The sequence below is a fragment of the Rana temporaria genome, chromosome 3 (genome assembly GCF_905171775.1).
Source record: "Rana temporaria chromosome 3, aRanTem1.1, whole genome shotgun sequence".
Taxonomy (NCBI): Eukaryota; Metazoa; Chordata; class Amphibia; order Anura; family Ranidae; genus Rana; species Rana temporaria.
The window spans coordinates 7,527,632-7,554,744 of record NC_053491.1 but is presented as its reverse complement, the minus strand read 5'-3'; the positions used below and the strand labels follow the sequence as shown (position 1 = coordinate 7,554,744).

Here is a 27,113-nt window from a genome sequence, read left to right as displayed (position 1 = left end):
CAAACCAAGGAGGGGTGGGTGCTGTGTCCATCTATGAACTCGGAGAAATGGATTTTACGGTGAGTACAAAAATCCTATTTTCTCTTCTGTTCATAGACAGACACAGCCTTCTTTGACATTAGGGATGTCCCCAAGCAGTGTCAAAAAAAATTGAGGGGTGGGAAAGTAACACAGCAAACCAGGTTACGCCCCAAACAAAAACCGGAGTTGCTCAACGGAGAAACTCCAAACATAAACTGCCGCCCGTAACACCTGCGGCTGAAGGAGGCATCAAAAGATGCACACACATCCACCTTGTAAAACTTTGAAAAAAGCGTGGATCGATGACCAGGATGCATCCCAACACCGCTGTAACACAGAGGCATGATGCCGGAAAGCCCAAGAGGCCCCGATCGCCCTGGTCGAATGCGCCATAACCCGAAAGGGGGGCGCACACGCCCCTTTAGGACATAGGCCTGAAGCACAATCCGTCGGAACCACCTAGGAACGGTGGCCGACGAGACCGCCAGGCCCTCTTGTAGGGCCAGTCACCGACAAGAACAGTGAGTCCGACTTCCGGAACGGAACCGTAACATATAAGTACACCCGTAGGGCCCGAACCACATCCAGAGGATGCAAAGTGGCCTCCTCCTGGCATTTCGGCCGAGGACATAAGGATGGAAGAACAATGTCCACCACAATGTGAAAAGCCGAAACGACCTTAGGGAGAAAAAACGGCTGCGGCCGCAGCACCACCTCATCCTCATGGATGACCAAGTAGGGAGCCTTGCAAGACAAGGCCGCCATTTCAGACAGACACACGTCTGATCGAGGTAATCGCTACCAGAAATAAAATCACCTTTTGTGACAAACAAAAAACCTCCCTAATGTCCTCAAAGGGAGCATCCCGAAGCACCGAAAGAACTAAATTCAAGTCCCATGGGGGTAATGGAGGGCGCACCAGAGGGGCCACCTGCCAGACCCCCTGACCCAACGTACGCACCCAGGAGTGCGACGCCAAGGGTCGCTGCAAGTAAGAAAAGCCAGAGCAGAAATCTGGCTCCTAACCGTACTTAAGGCGAGAGCCCAAACCACTCCCTGCTGTAAAGACAGCAGAATCCTGTACACAACGTATGTACGAGGGTGCCATTTCATCTCTTCACACACAGAGATGTAGGCCTTCCATGTATGATGAGAAACCCTACATGAGGCAGACTTCCGTGCACGCAGCACGGTAGAGACCACCGAGCCCAATAGGCCTCGGTCCTTCAGCCCCTGGCTCTCAACAGCCACGCCGCTAAAGCCGGTGGCTGTGAAACAGGGTGGAAGATCGGACCCTGTAACAGAAGATCAACTCCCAGGGGAAGACGCTAGGGGGCGTCTGCCACCAGACGCACCAGGTCTGCGTACCAGGAGCGACTCGGCCAATCTGGGGCAATCAGGATTGATAGAATCCCTACAGCTTCCACTCTGCGCAACAGGCGCTTCCGAGGAGGGTAAGGTGTCAATTAGGCGATAGTGACCCCAAAGGAGCCACCAACGCGCCTGACGCGTCCACCCACGGGTCCTTAAACCTGGCCGCGAACCGTGGCACCTACTGATAGAGACGGGACGCTAGAAGGTCCACGTCCGAAGTGCCCCACTTTCGGCACAGACCCCGAAACACCTGCGGGTGGAGAGACCACTCCCCTTGGCCCAGTGTAGTGTGATTTAGGAGGTCAGCCAGCCAATTCCGTACTCCAGGAATGTACCCGGCCGATAGAGCCGGAAAGGACCCTTCGGCCCACGGAAAGGATGTGCGCGACCCCCGTCGCTGCAACAGAACTCCGTGTGCCTCCCTGATGATCAACCTACGTCACGGCCGTGGCGTCATCAGACAGGATCCTGACCTGTCAGCCCTGTGGATCCAGGGACCACCTGGCAAGGCAAAGCTTGAATGCTCGGAGCTCCAGAACGTTGATCAGTAGGCAGGACTCAACCTGAGTCCAGTGCCCCTGGGCTAACTGGGTGCCCCAAGCGCCCCTCCCCAACCGGAGAGGCTGGCATCCGTCGTGACCACTGTCCAGTGGCCTGCAGAAAAACGACTTTCCGGTCCGAAGCACCGGAAACGCCAGCCACCACACCAGGGGAGACATGATCAGATGACTCAATTGAATCTGGTAATCCAGAGATGACGGAAGACAGTCCCATCGTGACAGCAATTCCCTCCGTAGTACCCTGGCGTGGAATTGGATATACGGAACCGCCTCGAAAGAGGCCACCAACGGACCAAGAACCTTCCTGCAGAATCGCAGAGATGACTGCTTCTGGGTCGGCAACTGCTGCACAGCAGATAGCAGAGTCTGAAGTTTTTCCGTTAGGAGAAAAACACTCCCGCCCCTGCGGAATCCAGGACTAGTCCCAGGTATTCCAGTCCCCGAGACGGAATCAACCCTGATTTCAGGACAATCCAGAAACCAGCCGAACACTCGGAGAGCCTGACACGTGATAGACACGGCTCCACCAATGCAGAGCTCGAAGAAGCTCGTAGGAGAATGTCGTCCAGACCTCCCATGATAACAACCCCCGCTGTCACAGCCGGGCCAGTATCGGGACGAGCACCTTGGCGAAAACCCGCCGAATGGGAAGGACATCAATTGAAAACGGTCCCCCCCGACCGCAAAGCACAGAATCTCCGGTGGTTTGAGGATATGCAGGTACACGTTCATGACATCCAAGGATGCCAGAAAATCCCCCTGATGGAGTGCCGCTATTACCAAGCGAATCGACACCACCTAAAAGTTTGCACCTTGACAAAACAAACAAGGGACTTGAGGCCCAGGATTGACCGGGCCCCATCCTCCGTGGGGACACAAACAGAATGGAGTAAAACCCAGAGACCGTTCCAACGAGGGAACTGGCACAATCACTCCCCTGACCAGAAGATCCTGGACAGCCCCTGACAGAGCCAACCGGCGAACCGGAGGAGGCCAGAGGGAAAAAACCTGTTTGGCAGACAAGAGAGAAACTCAATCTTGTACCCCAAGGAAAACAATTCGCAATGCGAAGCCAGTCTCCCACCCGAGACACGGGCGGGAGCAGACCTTCAGGCGGAAGCAGGTATGTCCGCAGACTTGTTAGGCATGCGGTATCAGGTGCGCTGCTACCCCGCAGTGGGGATTCAAGCACCATGTAGACCTACCCCCACCGCACAGGGCGGGCGAAAAAACGCTCGGAGGTAGGCAAGGAGGGTCCTTGCACAGGGCGAGGTCCCTAGCCCTTCCCAGACTCTGGGAACAGCATGCGCTTACCACCCGTGGCATCCTCAATTATGCCATTCAGGGAAGTCCCAAAAAGACCGTTCACCCTTAACGGCCATCACCAAGGCCACCTTAGAGGACTAGTCCGCAGACCAGCTCTTCAGCCACACAAGGCGGCGCAGAACCACTGCATAGACGGAAGCCCCGGATCGTATCCATGGCCGCCTCGCAGAGAAAATTCTGACCCTGAACCAATTGTTCAGCCAGGTCCCTAGAGGATTCGGAAGCCCCTTCTTCCAGCTCCTGCAGCAGGAGCTTCGCCCTTTTAGTCGGGGCCTGACCAGGGCCCCGGCCAGAGCCGGCCTCACCGCCGAACCCACCACTGTGAATAGGGAGCGGGCCACGGCCTCCACTCTCCTATCAGCGGGATCCTGAAATGCAGGAGCCCCTTCCACAGGCAACATGATGGCCTTGCGCAGTCTGGACACAGGGGGGTCCACTGGCGGAGGAGAGACCTACTTTTTTTTTTTTTTTTTAAAAGCCCCCCTCAAGGGGGTAATGGGTTGCAAAGTTTTTTTGACAATCTTTTTGCGGTGCATCCCATTCCTTGTAGAACATATTGACCAAATAAGGAACACAAGGAAACACTTCAGCGGTGCGTGGCAGTCTGCTGGTACTGACACGGAGGTGTCTCTGCCCCATCCTCAATTTTTAGAGTCTCACGCACCGCAGAAACAAGAGCTCCAACAAATTCTTGCCAGCAACTGACTGCAGCAGAGTCATCCTCACTATCCATAAGGGTTATAACCGCAGCCTCTGACACAGAATCGCTGTTTTTTCTGGTTCTGTTATGTCAGAGACATCCCCAGAAGCAGGCTCAGGGAGGGGGCGCTTTTTACCCCCATCCGGGCACTAGCTGCTTCAAACTGGCAAGAAACCCAGGACAGCCAACATAACAGATGTGGCAGGGGAAGGGGCGTTAAGGGTTAACTCAGGCATAGCTTGAGAGGGAGACCTGGCTCAGGTTCCATAGTGTCAGCGCTGAGTCACCCACCCTGCAAGGCAGGACAAAAAAAAAACCACTGGTCACCTCCTTGCTGCTATTGCAGAGCATGGGGGCCCCTGGTAGTCACCACCCCACCCAGCTGCAGAGAGAGCTGAAACCGTGAGGTGTGCTCTGATGTGCTGGCTGTGATGTGTCTGTCACCTCAAGGAAGAATCACAGCGTTTCACAGCACTAAAACTGTTACAGCACTAAAACTGTTACAAGAGACTAGAGGCTGTGCTGTGTCTGTCACCTCAGGGAAGAATCACAGCGTTACCAAGGAGATTTCCAAGATGGCCGCCGTCTGAGGTATTACATCATAGAACACAGCAGCACACAGCAGCACCCCCCAGAGTAACAACACAGTCCCCCAACAACACACGGGCCCCGGTGGTAACAAAGAAAACCCAGGAGGCCCCCCTTCACAGCCACTACCCAATCAGGGGAAGGAGGGAGAGGAAGGGGAGAGAGGAAAGCAGGGCGGACCCTCAGTCGACCTCCCCAGGGAAAACACCAGCCAGACCACTTACCTGAGTAAGGGGCCACTACTTACCCGTCCTGCGACTACCCGGCTGGAGGTATCCCAGACAGAACCAACGTCCGTAAACGGCATGGCTGTCGGCCAGACACACTGTGACAAAGCCATAGAGACCGGTCATATGTGTGTCCTGGAACCGAAGTTCCCCAGCCGCCCCTGGAGCAACGGGGCCTGTCGTGGACGTCCCAAAGCTGAGCTAAGGGCCGGCACACGCTCGATGGCCGAACATGGGGGGACTACAAGAGTCAAGACCCAGCCTGTCACCCAGTCGGCTGTTGATAGAAGAATCACAGGATTCAAAAATGCAGGAACAAAATAATAAAAGCGAGAAAAATCGCAAGAAAAAAACTCCAGAGTACAGGGACTCCAGAAGTGCCCGACTCCTCTCCTGTCGTTAGGCAGAAAAAGACTGAGGCTCCTAGAGCAGGGTGTGGGTTATGCCTGGGGGTTTTAACACTTTAAGTGCTGTTAAATTTTCCCTAAACTCTCCTGGTAGGAAGAAGCATAACCCTAATGTCAAACAAGGCTGTGTCTGTCTATGAACGGAAGAGAAATATCTCCTAAACGTGTGCCGTTTAGGAGATATTTCACTTGTAGTCTGCCGCTAATCTTCACTGCGCATGCGCGGGGAAGAAACGAAACTAAGTGCCGTTTCTTCCACCAGCCAGTGCCTTGAATCGCTGCTCCCGTGCGCAAGCGCAGGAGTGACGTCACGCGGCTCCGGCGAATCACGCCGGAGTCAGCAACCCGGAAGGAAGAAGAGGCAGGAGATGGACGCTTCCTGCAGTGGGGACAACACTGGATTATTTTCCAGGTAAGTGGCACATAATGGGCTAGTATGCGATGCATACTAGCTTATTATGGTTTTCATTTGCAGGCTGTACAGCGGACTAAAGAGGAAGTAAAACCCATCAGGGTTTACTTCCTCTTTAAGGGCGGATTACTGCCGCTATTTTTAACGCTATAGTGCCTGCAATACGCTCCAGTGTGAAAGGGGTCCTAATGCAAGTCGCGGTGAAGTTGCACCAAAAGTAGTGCAGGAACCTTTTTCCAAGTCGTGCCGATTAGAACGGTTCCATTGCAATTAATGGGACGTGACTAGTCATGCGACTTTGAAAACTCTTGTGGCAAGTGTGAACCAGGGCTTATAGTAAAAACAAAACAAAAAAAATATTGAAGCTTTATTAAAATGTAACAGAAAATGCAACAAAAAAATAAAATAAAAAAAAAGTAAAAATAATAAAACACTGACCTCATCAAAGACAGTGCGGGTGACATCACCACAGCGCACAGTGCCGTCATAGCTGAGCGACAGCAAACAAGCCGGATTCCATGGACAGAAAGAAAGGCAACCAACATTACGTGAATGGAGTTCAAACACATAAATTTCCTTTCCATCCGAATTGTCATCCTACAAAAAAACAAAAAGAATAAGATGAACACGGGTGCCTATTAACGGATCTGTAATTTTATCACCACAGCGGTGCAAAGTCAAGGCTACCATCCCCCATAAAATCTGTCCGGCAAATCTGATCTATATGCCTGGCCATACAAGCCTCGCACAGCCCACTGAAGTCTGTGCCGGTTTGTGCAAATCCGGGAATGCTGAGTACAACGGCTCATCAAATATCAGGGAGATGAAGCCCCGATTCGGACCGTTCCTCGGATCAGAGTCACGGATCGGATCATTTTTCGAATCAGCAAAAAAAAAAAAAAAAAAAAAAACCCCCCCCACTGTAATATCCAAATCTCCCCACTGTAGTGGCATCACTAGGGTTGGTGTCACCCAGTGCAAAAAAAAAAAAATTGTGTCACCCCCCCCCCCCCCAAATATAGTACCCCCTCAGTACAGACCCCACTCCCTCAGTACAGACACCCCCATCGGTACAGACACCCTAGTAGTACACCCCCCTCAGCACAGACACCCCCTCAGTACAAACACTCCCCAGTAGTACAGACAGTAACCCCCCTCAGTGCAGACACCCCCCCTCCAGTAGTACAGACAGTAACCCCCTCAGTGCAGACATCCCCCAGTAGTACAGACAGTACCCCCCTCAGTGCAGACACCCCCCAGTAGTACAGACAGTACCCCCAGTAGTACAGACAGTACCCCCCTCAGTGCAGACACCCCCCCAGTAGTACAGACAGTAACCCCCTCAGTGAAGACACCCTCCAGTAGTACAGACCGGAAAACCCCTCGACCCTCAGTGCAGGTCCCCCTCCGCGCACACGGCATTATAAAGACAAAAAACAGCACCCCACAGCAGCCCCCTGGTAGAAATGGAGCCCCCCAGGCGGACCCCCCACCTCACGGCCGCCACCCAGAAAGCGGGGAAGCAGGGAGAGGAAGGGAGAGAGGAAAGCAGGGCAGACCCTCGATCGACCTCCCCAGAAATGCACCAGCCAAACCACCATGCCAAGGCAAGGGGATACTACTTACCTGTCCTGCGACCACCGGCTGGAGGCATTCCAGACAGACCCAACGTCCGCAGCAGTTACGGCATGGCTGTCGGCCCGTCACACTGTGACTCAGCCATAGAGACCGGTCATATCTGTGCCCTGGAGCGCATAGCTCACCGGCCACCCCTGGAGCAACAGGCCATGTCGTGGATGGCCCAGCGTGTAGCTAAAGGCCGGCACACGCTCGATGGCCAAACATGGGGGGGACTACAAGGATCGAGGATCCAGCCTGTCACCCAGTCGGCAGTTGATTTTAGATCCCAGGATCCAAAAATGCAGGAAAAAATGAAATAAAAGCGAGAAAAAAAACCTCCAGAGCACATGGGCCCAGAGGAGCCATGTCTTCTCCTAACGCTAGGCAGAAAAAAACTGGGGCTGCATGATGCAGAGAAAGATATAGCCGGGGCCCCGCCCCCCTGGGAGGTGCTGTACTGAGAGAAGTGTTTTAACACTTGAAGTGCTGTTTTTTCTGCCTAGTCTCTCCTGAAAGGAAGGATATATAACCCTAAGGTCAATGCTGCTGTGTCCGTCCATGAACGGAAGAGAAAAATGTATTTTTATTTGTTTTCAAAATGTCTTCTTTTTTTATAGAACAACATCTAAAAACCGCAGAGGTGATCAAATATCACCAAAAGAAATCTCTATTTGTGGGAAAAACAAGGACATAGATTTTATTTGGGTGCAGCGTAGCACAACCGCGCAATTGAGTTAATTTAACAGTGCCATATTGCAAAAAAAATAGCCTGGTCATGAAGGGGGGGGGGGGCAAACCTTCATAAAGGGCAAGTGGTTAACCACTTCCCGACCCCCGCATGTACATATACGTCCACAATATGGCACGTACAGGCACATGGGCGTATAGGTACGTCCCCGCCTTACCTCGGTTCGGGGGTCCGATCGGGACCCCCTCCGGTACATGCGAGGGCCGGGAACGGTGTACGGGAGGTCCGGGAGGAGGGGGCGGCTATTGGTTTCCAGCCGTCCCCTCTCGATCTCCCTCGGCGAATCAGATTGCACCTGAGCCCTCCCTGCCTGTGTAACTGTAAACACAGGCAGGGAGGAAGTGACGTTTTCTCCCCTCTGGCGGTCTTTTCGTCCGGTTCCAGAGGAGAGAAGACGTCAGTACTGTGAGTTGCACCAACAGCACACTGACACAGCACACATAGGCACATAACCCCCCCCGATCACCCCCCCCAGCACCCCCAGATCACCCCCTGTCACAGTGTCACTGATTGCAGTGATCATTTATTTTCTGATCACTGCTTTTAGTGTCAGTGTGACAGAAAAAAGTGTCAGGGCAGTTAGGTTTAGGCCCCTTTAGGTCCAGGGTAGCCCCCTACCCCCCCCCCCAATAAAGGTTTAACCCCTGATTGCCCCTAAAGTTAACCCTTTCACCCCTATTGCCAGTGTCACTAAGCGATCGGTTTCTGATCGCTGTATTAGTGTCACTGTTGCCGCTAGGCAGTTAGTTTTTTTTGAGGTTCGCCGCCAGGTTTATATAGCGTTAGGTACCCCCATAAATAAAGGTTTTAACCCCTGATTGCCCCTAGAGTTAACCCTTTCACCCCTATTGCCAGTGTCACTAAGCGATCGGTTTCTGATCGCTGTATTAGTGTCACTGTTGCCGCTAGGCAGTTAGTTTTTTTTGAGGTTCGCCGCCAGGTTTATATAGCGTTAGGTACCCCCATAAATAAAGGTTTTAACCCCTGATTGCCCCTAGAGTTAACCCTTTCACCACTGATCACTGTATAAGTGTCACTGGTGACGTGGTTAGCCAGTTAGTTATTTAGTTATTTTAGGTTCGCCACCAGGTTTTTAGAAAGCGTTAGGTACCCCCATATATTACCGAATAAAGGTTTTAACCCCCTGATTGCCCCCTAGTTAACCCTTTCACCAGTGATCACCGTATAAGTGTTACGGTTGACGCTGGTTGGTTAGTTTGCTGTTTATAGCATCAGAGCACCCGCCGTATATAACCCAATAGGTTTAACCCCCTGATCACCCGGCGGGTGATATAAATTTAATTTTAGCGCCAGTCAGGGTCTGCGTCGCCCCAGGCAGCGTTAGGTTAGAGCCAGTACCGCTTACACCCACTCGCTAAGCATACACCCCCCTTAGTGGTATAGGATCTGAACGGATCGATACCTGATCAGATCTATACTAGCGTACCCAGCAGTTTAGGGTACCCAAAAACGCATTGTTAGCGGAATCAGCCCAGATACCCGCTAGCACCTGCGTTTTCCCCCTCTGCCCAGCCCAACCCACCCAAGTGCAGTATCGATCGATCACTGTCACTTACAAAACACAAGACACATAACTGCAGCGTTCGCAGAGACAGGCCTGATCCCTGCGATCGCTTACAGTTTTTTTTGAAGCGTTTTCTACATTTGCTTTTCTATAGTCAGGTGCTTTTTTTACCTGTGAATCCTTACCATTGTACCACTAAATTTAGAGTCCAAAATGGCAAACCGAAGGTACAATGATAAGCAGGCCTTGGAGTTCATGTGCATGTCAGATAGTGAAGAGGAGGAGGTCACGCATCTGACAGATTCTGGCTCAGAATATGAACCCATTTACGACAGCGGCTCCATGTCAGATAGCTCGCACGACGAAGTTGAGGTCCCTGCTAAGGCCAGGCGTACCCGATCCCATTCTGATGTTGTTGAGCAGCAAGAACCGCAGGACCCTCGTATGGAGCAGAGATCCAGTACTAGCGCCGCTATTCCTTCTGGTGAATTGGCAAGCACCAGCGGCCTAGTACACCCTGGTCGTTTATCCAGCACTGCAGTAACACTTGGTGACGTGGCGAGTCCCATAAGTGCAGTTGAAGCTGGCGATGTGGCAAGCACAAGTAGTGTCCCGCTGCCACCAAGAAGAAGACAGAGACAGGCCCGTCGTGCCCATAGTGCCCTTCCTGTAGAATTTGCCTATCCTGATTGGGTCCCCACCACTTCTACAGCACCTGTACTTCCCCCATTCACTGGCCAACCCGGTATTCAGGTGGATACAGCGAACTTTACGTCACTTGATTTTTATTCGCTGTATTTCACGGAAGATCTCTATAGATCTATTGTGGACCAGACTAATTTATATGCTGGTACTTACATCGCCGCTAACCCCCAGTCTCGCCTTGCCAAACAATGGAAACCTCTCGAGGTTTCCGAATTTAAGACCTTTCTGGGCCTTACCCTCAACATGGGCATACACAAATTTCCGTCATTGCGGATGGTCCACACATCCCATTGACCATATGTACATTTTCTCTGCTCACATGGCCAGGAGACGATACGAGGCGATCCTGCGGTTCCTGCATTTCAGTGACAATGCACTTTGTCGTCCACGTGGAGACCCTGAATTTGACCGGCTCTACAAAATTCGGCCCCTCGTAAACCATTTCAACGAACGTTTTGCAGCCTTGTTTAATCCCCAGCAGGTTGTATGCGTTGATGAGTCCCTGATTAAATTTGCTGGCCGCTTGTCTTTCAAACAGTACCTTCCCAGCAAGCGTTCCAGATACGGGGTCAAGCTCTATAAGCTCTGTGACAGGGCCACAGGCTACACATGGAGCTTTAGGGTTTACGAGGGAAAAGATAGTCAGGTAGAGCCGGAAGGATGCCCAGATTACATGGGGAGCGCTGGCAAGATTGTTTGGGACTTGGTGTCACCCTTATTCGGAAAGGGGTACCATTTGTATGTGGACAATTTTTACAGCAGCGTGCCACTTTTTAGCCACTTATTTGATCAACAGATTGGAGCATGTGGCACCGTGCGACCTAATCGCCGGGGCTTCCCCCAGCGGCTTGTAGATGCCTGTGTTAGGCCGGGGGCGAGAGCCTGCTGCAGATGTAAAAATTTGCTCGCTGTGAAGTGGCGGGACAATAGGAATGTTTTCGTTCTTACCACCCTTCACGCAGACACGACAGTCCAAATTCGTACGGCGACAGGTGTTGTGGAGAAACCCCTCTGTGTCCACGAATATAACCAAAACATGGGAGGGGTGGACCTCAACGACCAGTTAATGGCGCCGTATCATATTGCCCGTAAGACGAGACGCTGGTACAAAAAAGTGTCTCTACATTTATTTCAATTGGCTCTACTGAATGCTCATGTCGTATACAGAGCTTCAGGACGGAATGAATCCTTCCTTCAATTCCAGAGGGATATCATCACAGAACTCCTGTATCCAGGCGGTATTGTACCTCACCATCTCCTACCAAATGCAGTAAGCCGACTGCATGAGAGGCATTTTTCTTATGTCCTCCCGAGTACCCCTACCCAACAAACCCCCCAAAGAAAATGTCGTGTCTGTACCAAGCGCGGATTTAGGCGTGACACCCGTTATTTTTGTCCCAAATGTCCTGGCAATCCTGGTCTTTGTATTGGTGAATGTTTTGAACGCTTCCACACACACGTTAATTATTAGTGTAGGGTGAAACATTTCACAGGCTAGGCACACTCACACAGGGTCTCCCAAGATGCCATCGCATTTTGAGAGACCCAAACCTGGAACCGAAAAGTTGAAGTTACAGTTCACAGTTACAAAAAAAAGTGTTAAAAAAAAAAAAAAAAAAAGTAAAAAATAAAAAACACACAAAAAAATATAAAATAAAAAAACCAAAAATAGTTGTCGTTTTATTGTTCTCTCCCTCTCTATTCTCTCTCTATTGTTCTGCTCTTTTTTACTGTATTCTATTCTGCAAAGTTTTATTGTTGTTATGTTTTTTCATGCTTGCTTTTCAGGTATGTAATTTATTTTACTGTTTTCAGGTACGCCATTCAGCTGTTGCGCGGACTTATTTATCTTGACAGCAACAGCGTTTGCTCCCACGATATATAAAGCCGCGACTCCAGTGCTGTAGGAGGTGATTTCACCACCACAGTTAAAAAAAAGAGCATATATGCCGAAGCATGCGGGCAGCAGGGGCGGAGGAGCGATTTTGCTCCTAATGCCGCGTACATACGGTTGACATTCCTACGGAGGCTTTCCCGTGGAAAAGTCTGACCATGTGTACACGGCATAGAAAAGTCCGACCGTGTGTACGCGGCATAGAAAAGTCCGACCGTACGCGGCATAACTTTTTTGCGGGAGGATGCCCCCATGCTTTGGCATATATATATATTTTAGGCACAGGTTGCGTTAAAAAATGTTTTATTTTTTACTATGTTTTTTTATAGGTATTTGCTTTGCAGGTATGGTATGATCTTACTGTTATACTGGAATGTTACTTTGTTTTAATGTTAACCATCATTTGCTTAGCAGGTACGCCATTCAGTTGCAGTGCGGATTTATTTAGCGTGACAGCAACAGCGTTTGCTCCCACGATATATAAAGCCGCGACTCCAATGCTGTAGGAGGTGATTTCACCACTACAGTTCAAAAAAGAGCATATATGCCGGAGCATGGGGGCATTAGGGGCGGAGGAGCGATTTTGCTCCTAATGCCGCGTACATACGGTTGACATTCCTACGGAGGCTTTCCTGTGGAAAAGTCTGACCATGTGTACACGGCATAGAAAAGTCCGACCGTGTGTACGCGGCATAGAAAAGTCCGACCGTACGCGGCATAACTTTTTTGCGGGAGGATGCCCCCATGCTTCGGCATATATAAATGGTGCATGTATGCCCATCATTAGAAGTGGGTGGATGAAGGGAGGTATTCTAATGGTGGGCATACCCACCGATCAATCTTTTTTTTGTTCAGCCAACAGACTGCATGAAAAAAAAAAAAGATTACAATACATGTCCAACAAGAACCATCAACGTACTGGTATGTTGCTGGACTTTGAATGGTTATACCAGAATGATGCCTGCGGGTTTAGGCATCATCTTGGTATCATTCTTTTCAGCCAGCGGTCGGCTTTCATGTAAAAGCAGTCCTAGCGGCTAATTAGCCTCTAGACTGCTTTTACATTCAGTGGGAGGGAATGTCCCCCCCCCCAGATATAAACGGCGCCATTGAGAATATGGAAAAGCATTTTATCACACCGATCTTGGTGTGGTCAGATGCTTTGAGGGCAGAGGAAAGATCTAGGGTCTAATAGACCCCATTTAAAAAAAAAAAAAAGAGTACCTGTCACTAACTATTGCTATCATAAGGGATATTTACATTCCCTGAGATAACAATAAAAATGGTAAAAAAATAAATAAATGGAAGGAACAGTTAATAAAATAAAAAAAAGCGAAATAAATATATAAAAAAAAATAAAAAAAAGCATCCCTGTCCCCCCCTGCTCTTGCGCAAAGACGAACGCAAGCGTCGGTCTGGAGTCATATGTAAACAGCAATTGCACCATGCATGTGAGGTATCACCGCGAAGGGCAGATCGAGGGCAGTCATTTTAGCAGTAGACCTACTCTGTAAATCTAATGTGGTAACCTGTAAAGGCTTTTAAAGGCTTTTAAAAATGTATGTAGTTTGTCGCCACTGCGCGTTTGTGCGCAATTCTAAAGTATGTCGTGTTTGGTATCCATGTACTCGGCCTAAGATCATAATTTTTATTTCATCAATAATTTGGGCAATATAGTGTGTTTTAGTGCTTTAAAATAAAAAAAAGTGTATTTTTTCCCCAAAAAATGCGTTTGAAAAAACGCTGCGCAAATACTGTGTGGAAATTTTTTTTGCAACACCCACCATTTTAATCTGTAGGGCCTTTGCTTTAAAAAAATATATAATGTTTGGGGGTTCAACTTTACTTTCTTGCAAAAAAATAATATGTTTTTATGTAAACAAACAGTGTCAGAAAGGGCTTTTTCTTCAAGTGGTTAGAAGAGTGGGTGATGTGTGACATAAGCTTCTAATTGTTGTGCATAAAATGCCAGGACAATTGAAAACCCCCCCAAATGACCCCATTTTGGAAAGTAGACACCCCAAGCTATTTGCTGAGAGGCATCTTAAGTCCATGGAATATTTTAGATTTTGACCCAAGTTGCGGGAAATATAAATATATATATATATATTTTTTTTTGCGCAAAGTTGTCACTAAATGATATATTGCTCAAACATGCCATGGGCATATGTGGAATTACACCCCAAAATGCATTCTGCTGCTTCTCCTGAGTACGGGGATACCACATGTGTGAGACTTTTTGGGAGCCTAGCCGCGTACGGGACCCCAAAAACCAATCACCGCCTTCAGGCTTTCTAAGGGTGTAAATTTTTGATTTCACTCCTCACTACCTATCACAGTTTCGAAGGCCATAAAATGCCAAAATAGCACAAAAAAAACCCAAATGACCCCATTTTGGAAAGAAGACACCCCAAGGAAACTGCTGAGAGGCATGTTGAGTCCATTGATTTTTTTTTTTTTTTTGTCCAAAGTGATTGAATAATGAGAAAAAAAAAAAAAAAGTTGTCACTAAATGATATATTTCTCACACATGCCATGGTTATATGTGGAGTTGCACCCTAAAATACATTCTGCTGCTTCTCCTGAGTACGGGGATACCACATGTTTGGGACTTTTTGGGAGCCTAGCCGCGTACGGGACCCCGAAATCCAAGCACCGCCTTCAGCATTTCTAAGGGCGCAAATTTTTGATTTCACTCCTCACTACCTATCACAGTTTCGAAGGCCATAAAATGCCAAAATAGCACAAAAAACCCCCAAATGACCCCATTTTGGAAAGTAGACACCCCAAGCTATTTGCTGAGAGGCATGTTGAGTCCATGGAATATTTAATTTTTTTGCCCCAAGTGATTGAATCATGACCAAAAAAAATTAAAATAAAAAAATGTACAAAACATTGTCACTAAATGATATATTTCTCACACATGCCATGGTTATATGTGGAATTGCACCCCAAAATACATTCTGCTACTTCTCCTGAGTACGGGGATACCACATGTGTGGGACTTTTTGGGAGCCTAGCCGCGTATGAGACCCCGAAAACCAAGCACCGCCTTCAAGATTTCTAAGGACATAAATTTTTGATTTCACTCACACAAATCTTGAAGGCAGTGCTTGGTTTTCGGGGCCCCGTACGCGGCTAGGCTCCCAAAAAGTCCCACACATGTGGTATCCCCGTACTCAGGAGAAGCAGCAGAATGTATTTTGGGGTGCAATTCCACATATAACCGTGGCATGTGTGAGAAATATATCATTTAGTGACAACGTTTTGTATTTTTTTTTTTTTGGTCATTATTCAGTGACTTGGGGCAAAAAAATTAAATATTCCATGGACTCAACATGCCTCTCAGCAAATAGCTTGGGGTGTCTACTTTCCAAAATGGGGTCATTTGGGGGGGTTTTGTGCTGTTTTGGCATTTTATTGCCTTCGAAACTGTGATAGGTAGTGAGGAGTGAAATCAAAAATTTATGCCCTTAGAAATCCTGAAGGCGGTGATTGGTTTTCGGGGTCCCGTACGCGGCTAGGCTCCCAAAAAGTCCCACACATGTGGTATCCCCGTACTCAGGAGAAGCAGCAGAATGTATTTTGGGGTGCAATTCCACATATAACCGTGGCATGTGTGAGAAATATATCATTTAGTGACAACGTTTTGTATTTTTTTTTTTTTTGGTCATTATTCAGTGACTTGGGGCAAAAAAATTAAATATTCCATGGACTCAACATGCCTCTCAGCAAATAGCTTGGGGTGTCTACTTTCCAAAATGGGGTCATTTGGGGGGGTTTTGTGCTGTTTTGGCATTTTATTGCCTTCGAAACTGTGATAGGTAGTGAGGAGTGAAATCAAAAATTTATGCCCTTAGAAATCCTGAAGGCGGTGATTGGTTTTCGGGGTCCCGTACGCGGCTAGGCTCCCAAAAAGTCCCACACATGTGGTATCCCCGTACTCAGGAGAAGCAGCAGAATGTATTTTGGGGTGCAATTCCACATATGCCCATGGCATATGTGAGAAATATATCATTTAGTGACAACGTTTTGTAAAAATTTTTTTTTTTTTTTTTTGGTCATTATTCAATCACTTGGGGCCATAAAATTAAATATTCCATGGACTCAACATGCCTCTCAGCAAATAGCTTGGGGTGTCTTCTTTCCAAAATGGGGTCATTTGGGGGGGTTGTGTGACATCTTGGCATTTTATGGCCTTCAAAACTGTGATAGGTAGTGATAGGTAGTGAGGAGTGAAATCAAAAATGTATGCCCTTAGAAATCTTGAAGGCGGAGCTTTGTTTTCGGGGCCCCGTATGCGGCTAGGCTCACAAAAAGTCCCACATATGTGGTATCCCCGTACTCGGGAGAAGCAGCAGAATGTATTTTGGGGTGCAATTCCACATATAACTATGGCATGTGTGAGCAATATATCATTTAGTGACAACTTTGTGCAAAAAAAAATCAGTTTGTCATATTCCCGCAACTTGTGTCCAAATATAAAATATTCCATGGACTCGACATGCCTCTCAGCAAATAGCTTAGGGTGTCTACTTTCCAAAATGGGGTCATTTGGTTTTTTTTTTTTGCTATTTTGGCATTTTATGGCCTTCGAAACCTTGATAGGTAGTGAGGAGTGAAATCAAAAATTTGTGCCCTTAGAAATGCTGAAGGCGGTGCTTGGGTTTTGGGGCCCCGTATGCGGCTAGGCTCCCAAAAAGTCCCACACATGTGGTATCCCCGTACTCAGGAGAAGCAGCAGAATGTATTTTGGGGTGCAATTCCACATATAACCATGGCATGTGTGAGAAATATATCATTTAGTGACAACTTTTTGTAAACATTTTTTTTTTTTTTTTTTTCCGTCATTATTCAATCACTTGGGACAAAAAAATTAAATATTCAATGGACTCAACATGCCTCTCAGCAGTTTCCTTGGGGTGTCTACTTTCCAAAATGGGGTCATTTGGGGGGGGTTTGTACTGCCCTGCCATTTTAGCACCTCAAGAAATGAGATAGGCAGTCATAAAATAAAAGCTGTGTAAATTCCAGAAAATGTACCCTAGTTTGTAGACGCTATAACTTTTGCGAAAACCAATAAATATACGCTTATTGCGATTTTTTTTACTAAAGACATGTGGCTGAATACATTTTGGCCTAAATGTTTGACTAAAATTTAGTTTATTCGATTTTTTTTTACTTTTTGTTATAAGAAAAATCATTTTTTTTTCAAAATTTACGGTCTTTTTGCGTTTATATCGCAAAAAATAAAAATCGCAGAGGCGATCAAATACCATCAAAATAAAGCTCTATTTGTGGGAAGAAAAGGACGCAAGTTTCGTTTCGGTACAACATTGCATGACCGCGCAATTACCAGTTAAAGCAGCGCATTGCCAAATTGTAAAAACACCTTGGGTCTTTAGACAGCGTATTGGTCCGGGGCTTAAGTGGTTAAAAGGTATAAAGCCTGGGCAAGTGTGTGTATTGAAGAGATATACTGCCTATGGTTTTTTTATTTCCCACAAATTTTGCCTTGACATACATTTTAACCACAAACATTTACTGTGGGCGAGCGTCTCGGCACGGGCAGGCTGGATCACGTACGCGCACTTCATCCAGCCTGTTCCGTGTTAGGGGCGCACAGCATGCCGCTCTGATTGCGGCTGCCGGGGGTTCATGTGATCACATTGTCAAAAAAATTATTAATAAAATTCCCATTCATAACAACTGTGTTTCCTATGCTGTGATTGGCCCACAGCTATCACATGGTACCTGGGAAAAGCACAGCACCCTGTACCATGTGATTAGCTGTAGCCAATCACAGATCACTAGTAATCCTGGCACCCATTCTTGACAGGTCAAAAAACATTGCCATTACAATGATCATCACTGTACAGCAGACCATTTCAATGAAAAGGCCCCTGTGCCCGAGCAAATACAGCCGTGGAAAGACCGCATGGACGTGAACCAGGGCTTAGCGGTGATCATAACTTTTCTCCAAATAGTTCAAATTCTTCTGGACGCCATTAAAACATCAGGAAAGGGCCACAGATAACATAAGAGTCCATCACTTACCACATTCCAGAGTCCAACATTCCCGTACTTATCTCCGGATGCCACAAGTGTCCGCCTTTCAGAGGGATGGATGGCTACAGACAAAATTCGTTCAGGAACCATTTTGGCAACGCCCCCGGCTCGCAGCTTCATTTCTTTCAGACTTTTTTCATAGCTGACAAGTGACATGAAACAGAAAATCGTTACACAGATGTTTGAAAGGAACTCAAAATAGAGGTGAACCTTAACTTCTTGAGACCCGGGCCATTGTCAATTCACGGCCACAGGGTGGCTCTTTAGGTCCGAGAGGACATCTATTGACGTCCTCGGTTCCCCCGGCCACTGGGGGCGCGTGAGCGGCGGCGCGCATTTGCCCGCCGTGTCACTGAGGTACCAATGCGCATGCCTGGAGGCCGCGATGTCCGCCAGGTTCACGCAATCGCCCGTTACACAGCCAAGGACGTAGATCTGTGTGTGTAAACAGAGATCCACGTCCTTATACATAGGGACACAGATCGGTCACCTCCCCCCACAGTTAGGCTTCATTTCCACTGGCGTTTTTACAGCCACTTGTGTTAGCCTTTTTTACAGCTTAAAAACGCCTGTCCATGTTTATTTTGTAAAAAAAACGCAGTGGTAGCGTTTTCGCGTTTAATGTCTGGCGTTTTTACAGCTCTACTCTGGAGCTTCAGAACGCCCTTGTCCTGCGTTTTTTTTACAGCTCAAAAACGCCTATGCCATTTGCAGCTCAAAAACGCCAATGTGGGCATGATGCCATAGAATAACATGGACAGGCTTTTTTAAGCTGTAAAAAACGCTCAGAAATATGGCCGTAAAAACGTCAGTGGAAATGAAGCCTAAGAATCACATTTCACCCCATCCTCGCCCCCTAGTGGTAACCCATTCCCTGCCAGTCACATTTATACAGTAATCAGTGCATATTTATAGCACTGTTCGCTGTATAAATGTGAATGGTCCCAAAAATGTGTCAAAAGTGTCCAATGTGTCCGCCATAATATCGCAGTCCTGACAAAAAAAAAAATATAAAAAAATTGCAGATAACCGACATTACTAGTTAAAAAAAATAAAAAAAAATAAAATGATATTAAAAAAATAAAATAAAAAGAGGTCATAATTCTGTCCCCTATTTTGTAGGCGCTATAACTTTTGCACAAGCCAATCAGTATACGCTTATTGCGATTTTTGTTTACCAAAAGCATGTAGAAGAATACGTATCGGCCTAAACTGGAGGTGTAAAAAAAAAAATCTTTAAAAAAAAAAAAAAATAATTTCGAATATTATAGCAAAAATCTTTTTTTTTTTTTAAATTGTCGCTCTATTTTTGTTTATAGCGCAAAAAATAAAAACCCGCAGAGGTGATCAAGTACCACCAAAAGAAAACTCTGTTAAAAAAAAAAAAAAAGGGGACATCAATTTTGTTTGGGAGGCACGTCACACGACCGCGCAATTTTCATTCAAAGCGCGACAGTGCCGAAAGCTAAAATTTCTCCTGGGCAGGAAAGGGGGTATATGTGCCCAGTAAGCAAGTGGTTAAATGAATCCCATTTTAGGGGTTGATTTACTAAAACCGGAGAGTGCAAAATCTGGTGCAGCTGTGCATAAGAGCCAATCTTCTACTAATTTCAGATCATTCAAATTAGGCTTTGACAATAAAACCTGGAAGCCGACTTTTCTGCAGAGCTGCACCAGATTTTGCCCTCTCCAGTTTTAGTAAATGAACCCCTTAGGCTGGGTTCACACTGGTGCGATCACAGACATCGCACTGCACGCGTTCACACCAATGCGATCCGATTCCTAAACCATTTCATTGTTTGCACCGGCGATCCGATTTGGGGGGGGGGGGGATGTAATTAACCACTTGCCAACCAGCCGCCGGCAGGTCGGCACGTTCCTGCAAATCTCCGTAGCTGTACGTCGGCTCCTTTAAGAGCCATAGCAGGCGTGGGCCTGCTGCACGGCGAGGGACACGGTGGCCACGCACAATCGTGGGCGCGAGAGCCAGAATGGGGATTCTGTCAGTAGAGGAGGGACAGATTGTGTGTTCCTACGAAGTAGTACTAGTAAGTGACATCCCCCCCCCCCCCCCTACACACAGTTAGAAACACCTAGCAGGGAACACCGTTAACCCCTTGATCACCCCCTAGTGTTAACCCCATTCCTTGCCAGTGACATTTATACCAGTAATCAGTGGATTTTTATAGCACTGCTGATCGCTGTATAAGGCCCCTTTCGCATTGAGGAGTTTTTCAGGCGGTACAGCGCTAAAAATAGCGCTGCTATCCCACCTGAAAAACTCCTTCACTGCAGACTCAATGTGAAAGCCCGAGGGCTTTCACACTGAGGCGATGCGCTGGCGGGAGACAAAAAAATCTCCTGTCAGCAGCATCTTTTGAGCGGTGAGAGGAGCGGCATGTATACCGCTCCTTCCCATTGAAAACAATGGGAAACCGCGGCAATACCGCCCGCAATGCGCCTCTATAGAGGCGCATTGCGGGTGGTATTAACCCTTTATCGGCCGCTAGCGGGGGTTAATACCGCACCGCTAGCGGCTGATTCCCGCGGCAATCCCGGCGTTATACCGCCACCGCGGCTCCTGCCCCAGTCTGAAAGGGGCCTAAATGCCAATGGTCCCAAAAATGTGTCAAAAGTGTCCGCCGCCGCAATGTCGCAGACCCGCAAAAAAAATAAAAAAAAAAGCCAAAAGACATTGTATCTTTCTGTTCATTTAAAGATCAAAGGGATTAACTTTAATCCCTTTGATCTTTAAATGAACAGAAAGATACAATGTTTCTTTTTTTAGATCTCTCTCTTTCAGAGCTGAGCAATGTTGTTGACAAACATTGCCAGCTGCTTTTTGTTTTTTTTAACAGCTGTGAGGAGGGAACGGCTCTGCACTTGTTACAAGAGTCATGGAAATGCTGGATTAAGATCATGAGGGGGATCAATATCGCGTTTTTAACAAATAATCGTGCAGCTCTAGTACCTATACATTTTTAAAAAGGAACTGTTCAGACACAGCCTGTTGCTGAGATGTTCAACCCGTGCTTACCTCTTTAGGTCTTTCACAGTCTTATTTGTTGGGGTTTTAATAGTCTCCTGTATTAAGAAAGAAAAAAAAAAGAAAATAATGAAAAACAGTTACTTAACCACTTCCCTACCGCCTCATTGTGAAATGAGGGCAGCAGGGACCCCTTCTCGATCCGGGTGGACGTCATATGACGTCCTGCGTTCCCGACGATCTAGGGCGCGTGATTGTCGGTAATCACGGCAGGAGTGTGGATGTGTGTGTGTAAACACACACATCCACCTCCCGTCAGCGGTGAGGAGACCAATGTGTGTTCCCAGTACAGAGGAACACACATCGGTCTCCTCCCCTTGAGAGTCCCCTCCCCCCTACAGTTATAACATCTTAGGACACATATTAACCCCTTCCTTGCCCCCTAGTGGTTAACCCCTTCCCTGCCAGTCACATTTACACAGTAATCAATGCATATTTATAGCATTAATCGCTGTATAAATGTGAATGGTCCCAAAAACGTGTCTAAAGTGTCCGATGTGTTCGCTGCAATGTCACGGTGACAGTAAAAAAATCGCAAATCGCCGCCAATACTAGTAAAAGAATTAATAAAAATAAAAATGCCATAAATCTATCACCTATTTTGTAGACGCTATAACTTTTGCGCAAACCAATCAATATATGATTATTGCGATTTTACCAAAAATATGTAGAAGAATACGTATCGGCCTAAACTGAGGAAAAAAAATGATTTTTTTTTAAAAAAAATTGTGATATTTTTTAAATTAAAAGTAAAAAATATTGTGTTTTTTTTTAAATTGTCGCTCTTCTTTTGTTTATAGCGCAAAAAATAAAAACCGCAGAGATGATCAAATACCACCAAAAGAAAGCTCTATTTGTAGGAACAAAATGATAAAAAAATAGTTTGGGTACAGTGTAGCACGACCGCGCAATGGTCATTCAAAGTACGACAGTGCTGAAAGCTGAAAATTGGCTTGGGCAGGAAGGTGCGCAAGTGCCCGGGTATGGAAGCGGTTAAAGGGGTTGTAAAGGTAAACGTTTTTTTACCTTAATGCATCCTATGCATTAAGGTAAAAAGACATTTGACAGCACCGCCCCCCCCCCCCCCGTTTTACTTACCTCACCGTTCGAAAGTCCCGGGCGCGTGCTTGTCATCATGTTCGGTTCCCAGCCTGGCCGCTGATTGGCTAGGCTGGGCGGATTGATAGCAGCGCAGCCATTGCCTGGCGCTGCTGTCAATCACAGCGGATGCCGCGGTGCGCCGGGGCCGAGTGATACAGTCGGCGGCTATGGCCTCTGCTGTATCACGGGAGCGCGCTCGCAAAAGCTTTCCACCATGTGAGGGAGCTCGCATGAACGTGGAAAGCTTTTGCGAGGAGGAGCCGAGACAGCCGCCGAGGGACCCCAGAAGACACGGATCCGGGTCACTCTGTGCAAAACGATCTGCACAGTGGAGGTAAATAGAACATGTATGTTATTTAAAAAAAAAAAAAATTTGCGCCTTTAGTGTTCCTTTAACAATACCGGGCACTTTCACCCCCTTCCTTCCCAGGCCAATTTTCAGCGCTGTCACACTTTGAAAGACAATTGCACAATGCAGTGCAATGAGAGAAAGAAAAAGAGAGAAAGAAAGAGAAAAAAAAAAAAAAGTTTTTTTTTTCTTTTTTAAACATTTTGGGCCAGATTCTCGTAGATCTGCGGCGGCGTAACGCATCTCATTTACGTTATGCCGTCGCAAGTTTTACGGGCAAGCACTTGCCTGTAAAGTTGCGGCGGCGTAGCGTAAATCCCCCGGCGCAAGCCCGCGTAATTCAAATCAGCCGGGTAGGGGGCGTAGAGCATTTAAATTAGGCGCGTTCCCGCGCCGAACCTAATGCGCATGCGCCGTCCCTAAAATTTCCCGACGTGCATTGCGCTAAATGACGTCTTAAGGACGTCATTGGTTTCGACCTGAACGTAATGGACGTCCAGCCCTATTCACGGACGAGTTACGCAAACGACGTTAAAATTTAAAAATTTTGACGCGGGAACGACGGCCATACTTAACATAGGATACGCCACTGAGGGTGCATGTTTATCTTTACGCCGCGTATCTCTTACGAAAACGGCGTATTTTTACTGCGACGGGCAAGCGTACGTTCGTGAATCGGCGTAACTACTCATTAGCATATTCTACGCCGACCTCAATGGACGCGCCACCTAGCGGCCAGCGTAAATATTGCACTTTAAGATACGACGGCGCAGGCCGTCGTATCTTAGGCATGTTTAAGTGCATCTCAGTTTGAGAATACTGTACATTTAGACATACGACGGGCTTAGATTCGGAGTTAGGTCGGCGCATCTACTGATACGCCGGCGTAACTCTTTGAGAATCTGCCCCTTTATTTTTGAATTTTCTTTTTTTTTTATTACACACATACTGTGTCACGAGTGCAGTACAGCAGCATCATATATCAGGTGTGGTGGTGATCAGGGACAATGACTGGTGGCAATATGGAAATAAAGTTAAAAAACACACTGACCACAGCAATACAGCGTTCAGTACAATGATCAGTTTTTTTATTTATTTTTTCTTTTAATACACATTATGATAGCTTATACCATAGAATTTCACTGGTATAAGCAACCATTTTTGCGGGAAAAAAAAACGATTCATTCAATTTGTACTATTGCTTATAGCTTTGCTTGGGCACAGCTAAGCATATAGGGGCAGAATCACAGAGCAAGTACACCGGCGTATCTACTAATACGCCGGCATACTTTCAAATTTCCCGCGTCGTACCTTTAGTTTGAATCCTCAAACCAAGATACGACGCCATCTGAGTAAGATCCGACAGGCGAACGGCTTCGGATCGCAGATGCAATAGTTCGGCGTCTGCTGGGTGGAGTTCGCGTCGTTTTCCGCGTTGGGTATGCAAATGAGCTTTTTCAGACAATCCAGGAACGTGCGGTCGTCGCATTCTCTTACGTCTGTAGTCGGCTTTTCCCGGCGTATAGTTAAAGCTGCTATTTTGTGCCGTATAGATAGACTTGCCATGTTAAAGTATGGGCGTCGTTCCCGCGTCGAAATTTAAATTTTTTTTTTTTTTTGCGCAAGTCGTCCATGAATAGGGATGGACGCAAGTCACGTCCAAGTTAAAAAAAAATGACTTTGTTGAAACGTCATTTAGCGCAATGCACGGCGGGAAATTTAGGAACGACGCATGCGCATTTCATTCGGCACGGGGGCGCGCTTCATTTAAATGAAACCCGCCCCCAACCCGCCCAATTTCAAATATGCCGCCAGAAAAACACTACGCCGCCGTAACTTACGGCGCAAATTCTTCCTGGATTCGAATTTACGCCAGGTAAGATACGGCGGCGTAGCGTATCTCTGATACGCTGCGCCTGTCCAATTGTATGTAAATCTGCCCCATAGTATAGATGGGCTGTGATTGGCCCTGTCTGTACCATGCGATCACTGTGACCAATCGCAGCTAGCAACACAATTGTACACAATGAATGGCATGAAAAAAAAAAAAGCCATCCATTGTTTACAACTGTCATGTGATCTGCTGTGATTGATCACATGGTATCGGCAGTGGGCCGGTATAGTGATCAAATTATCAACAGCGTCTGGTGGACACAGCCAGTGACAGCTTTCACCCACACGATTGCAAAATGACAGCCTGGCGGGACTCTCTTTGTTCCGGGTGGACGTCACATGGTTAAACCAGTCAACATTTAGGCCCCTTGCACACTGGGGCGTTTTTCATGCGGTACAGCGCTAAAAATAGCGCTGCTATACCGCATGAAAAATCATGCCCTGCAGTGTTCAATGTGAAAGCCCGAAGGCTTTCACACTGAAGCGGTGCGCTATCAGGAGCGCACCAAAAGTCCTGCTAGCCGCATCTTTACCGCGGTATAGGAGCGGTGTGTTCACCGCTCCTATACCGCGCCTTCCCATTGAAATCAATGGGAAAGCGCGGTAATACCGCCCGCAACGCAGGCGGTATTAACCCTTTTTCGGCCGTTAGCGGGGGTTAAAACTTTACCGCTAGTGCCCGAATATCGCAGTAAATACGACGGTATAGCCGCGCTACATATAGCGCGGCTATACCGTCACCGCGGCTGCACGTCTCAGTGTGAAAGCAGCCTTAAAAAAAAAAAAAAAAAGGAGGAAAAAAGGTAAGCAAAATAAAACTTCCTAATATCAGACCTGGCTGATTGAAGTCCACATTCTCGTGAATTGGTCCATTGCCTTATCGTCATCCTGTTTGTTCAATGGAATCATCTCTATGGGACCTGGAGGTTTCATATGCCGCACCTTATATAACAAAAACACAGGCACTTGTAAAAATACACACAAGATGAAAGATGCAGATTTAAAACATATACAACCTTCCCACACATTGGCAATCTTATTGGACACAGAGTGACTATTCGAATGATAAAAATCCCAAGTCAAGTACACACTTCAGAGCAGTGATGGTGAACCTTGGCACCCAAGATATTTGGGAACTACATTTCCCATGATGCTCTACAACACTGCAGGGTGCATGAGCATCATGGGAAATTAAGTTCCAAAACATCTGGGGTGCCAAGGTCCGCCATCACTGCTCTAGGGGATATGTTTTGTTCATATGGGAGGTTTACAACCACTTTAACCCCCTTCAATACTGGACACTGTCGCCCCCTTCCTGCCCAGGTCACTTTTCAGCGCTCTCACACTTTAAATGACAATTGTACGGTCATGCTACCCTGTACTAGGGGTGCGCACAGGGGTGGACTGACAACTCATGGGGCCCCCGGGCAATAGAAGATTATGGGGCCCCAGGGCTTACAGGTGGCCACCACGCCTGGAGGCAGGGCAGCTAAAATCTCAGGATTTTCACATCAAAAGCATGTCGGTTTTGGACATATCAGGGACAGATGTAAAAAAAAAAAAAAAGATTTTTACATACATCCCTGGTTTTATTGAGCCTGGCAACCCTGATGGGCCCCCTAGTGGCATGGGGCCCTCGGGCAGTGCCGAGAGTCTCAATGGCCAGTCCGCCTCTGGGTGCGCATCTTCACTGGTCTCACGATTCGATTATCTGGTAAGCGATTCAATTCCGCAATGCATCACAATTACCAACGAGCTCCCACTTCGGCTGCCTAGGTGTCCCTTCCTCCCTGCGATCTTCTAGGACACATCACATGTCCCAGAAGACTGCCCAGCTATGCAGGACAGCGCAGTGAGACATGCGCACCCAGTTGTGAAGCTGCTAAAGGAATGAATAAACAAATTCCCCCACCACTGATGGGGCGCCACCCATGGGCTGCACTGATAATCAGGGAAATCCAACATTTTAGAAAAGTCACCAGAACAAGAAGTGAAGGAAAATCTGTTCTGGTGTCAACAAGGATAATTCTTCTCTGTCTGAAGAGACTTATGCACACAATCATTTTTCGGCTTGTAAAAAAAAAAGAGTTTTTTCCATCTTCATCGTTAAAACGGCGTTGCCCACACACGAGCGTTAAAAAAAAATGCTCTAGCAAAGCACGGTGACGTACACCGCGTACGACGGCACTATAAAGGGGAAGTTCCATTCGGATGGCGCCACCCTTTGGGCTGCTTTAGCCAAATCCGTGTTAGTAAAAGACGGTTCGCGCTTTTCAGTCTGTTACAGCGTGATGAACGCGCTTACTCCATTACGAACGGTAGTTTTACCAGAACGAGCGCTCCCGTCTCATAACTTGCTTCTGAGCATGCGCGGGTTTTTAACATCGTTTTAGCCCACACACGATCATTTTTTTACAACCCGAAAAACGACAACGTTTAAAACGTCGTTAAAAAATGCAGCGTGTTCGGAAAAAAAATTTACATTTTTCAGAACCCGAAAAATGATGCGAAGCCGACACACCATCATTTTAAATGACATTTTTTAAAA

The 27,113-nt window shown here is 47.2% G+C and overlaps 1 protein-coding gene across 1 annotated transcript in view; it reads right to left on the bottom strand.

Moving 5' to 3' along the window:
- Window positions 1–27,113, bottom strand: part of LOC120931071 (WD repeat-containing protein 76-like) — a 100,444-nt gene that overhangs the window by 30,620 nt on the left and 42,711 nt on the right. The window contains exons 10-13 of the mRNA XM_040342195.1: window positions 25,400–25,507; window positions 21,214–21,260; window positions 18,165–18,318; window positions 6,054–6,212 (exon numbers count right to left, since the gene is read on the bottom strand). Coding sequence (XP_040198129.1) covers window positions 6,054–6,212; window positions 18,165–18,318; window positions 21,214–21,260; window positions 25,400–25,507 — 468 coding nt within the window. The remainder of the gene's footprint in view (window positions 1–6,053; window positions 6,213–18,164; window positions 18,319–21,213; window positions 21,261–25,399; window positions 25,508–27,113) is intronic.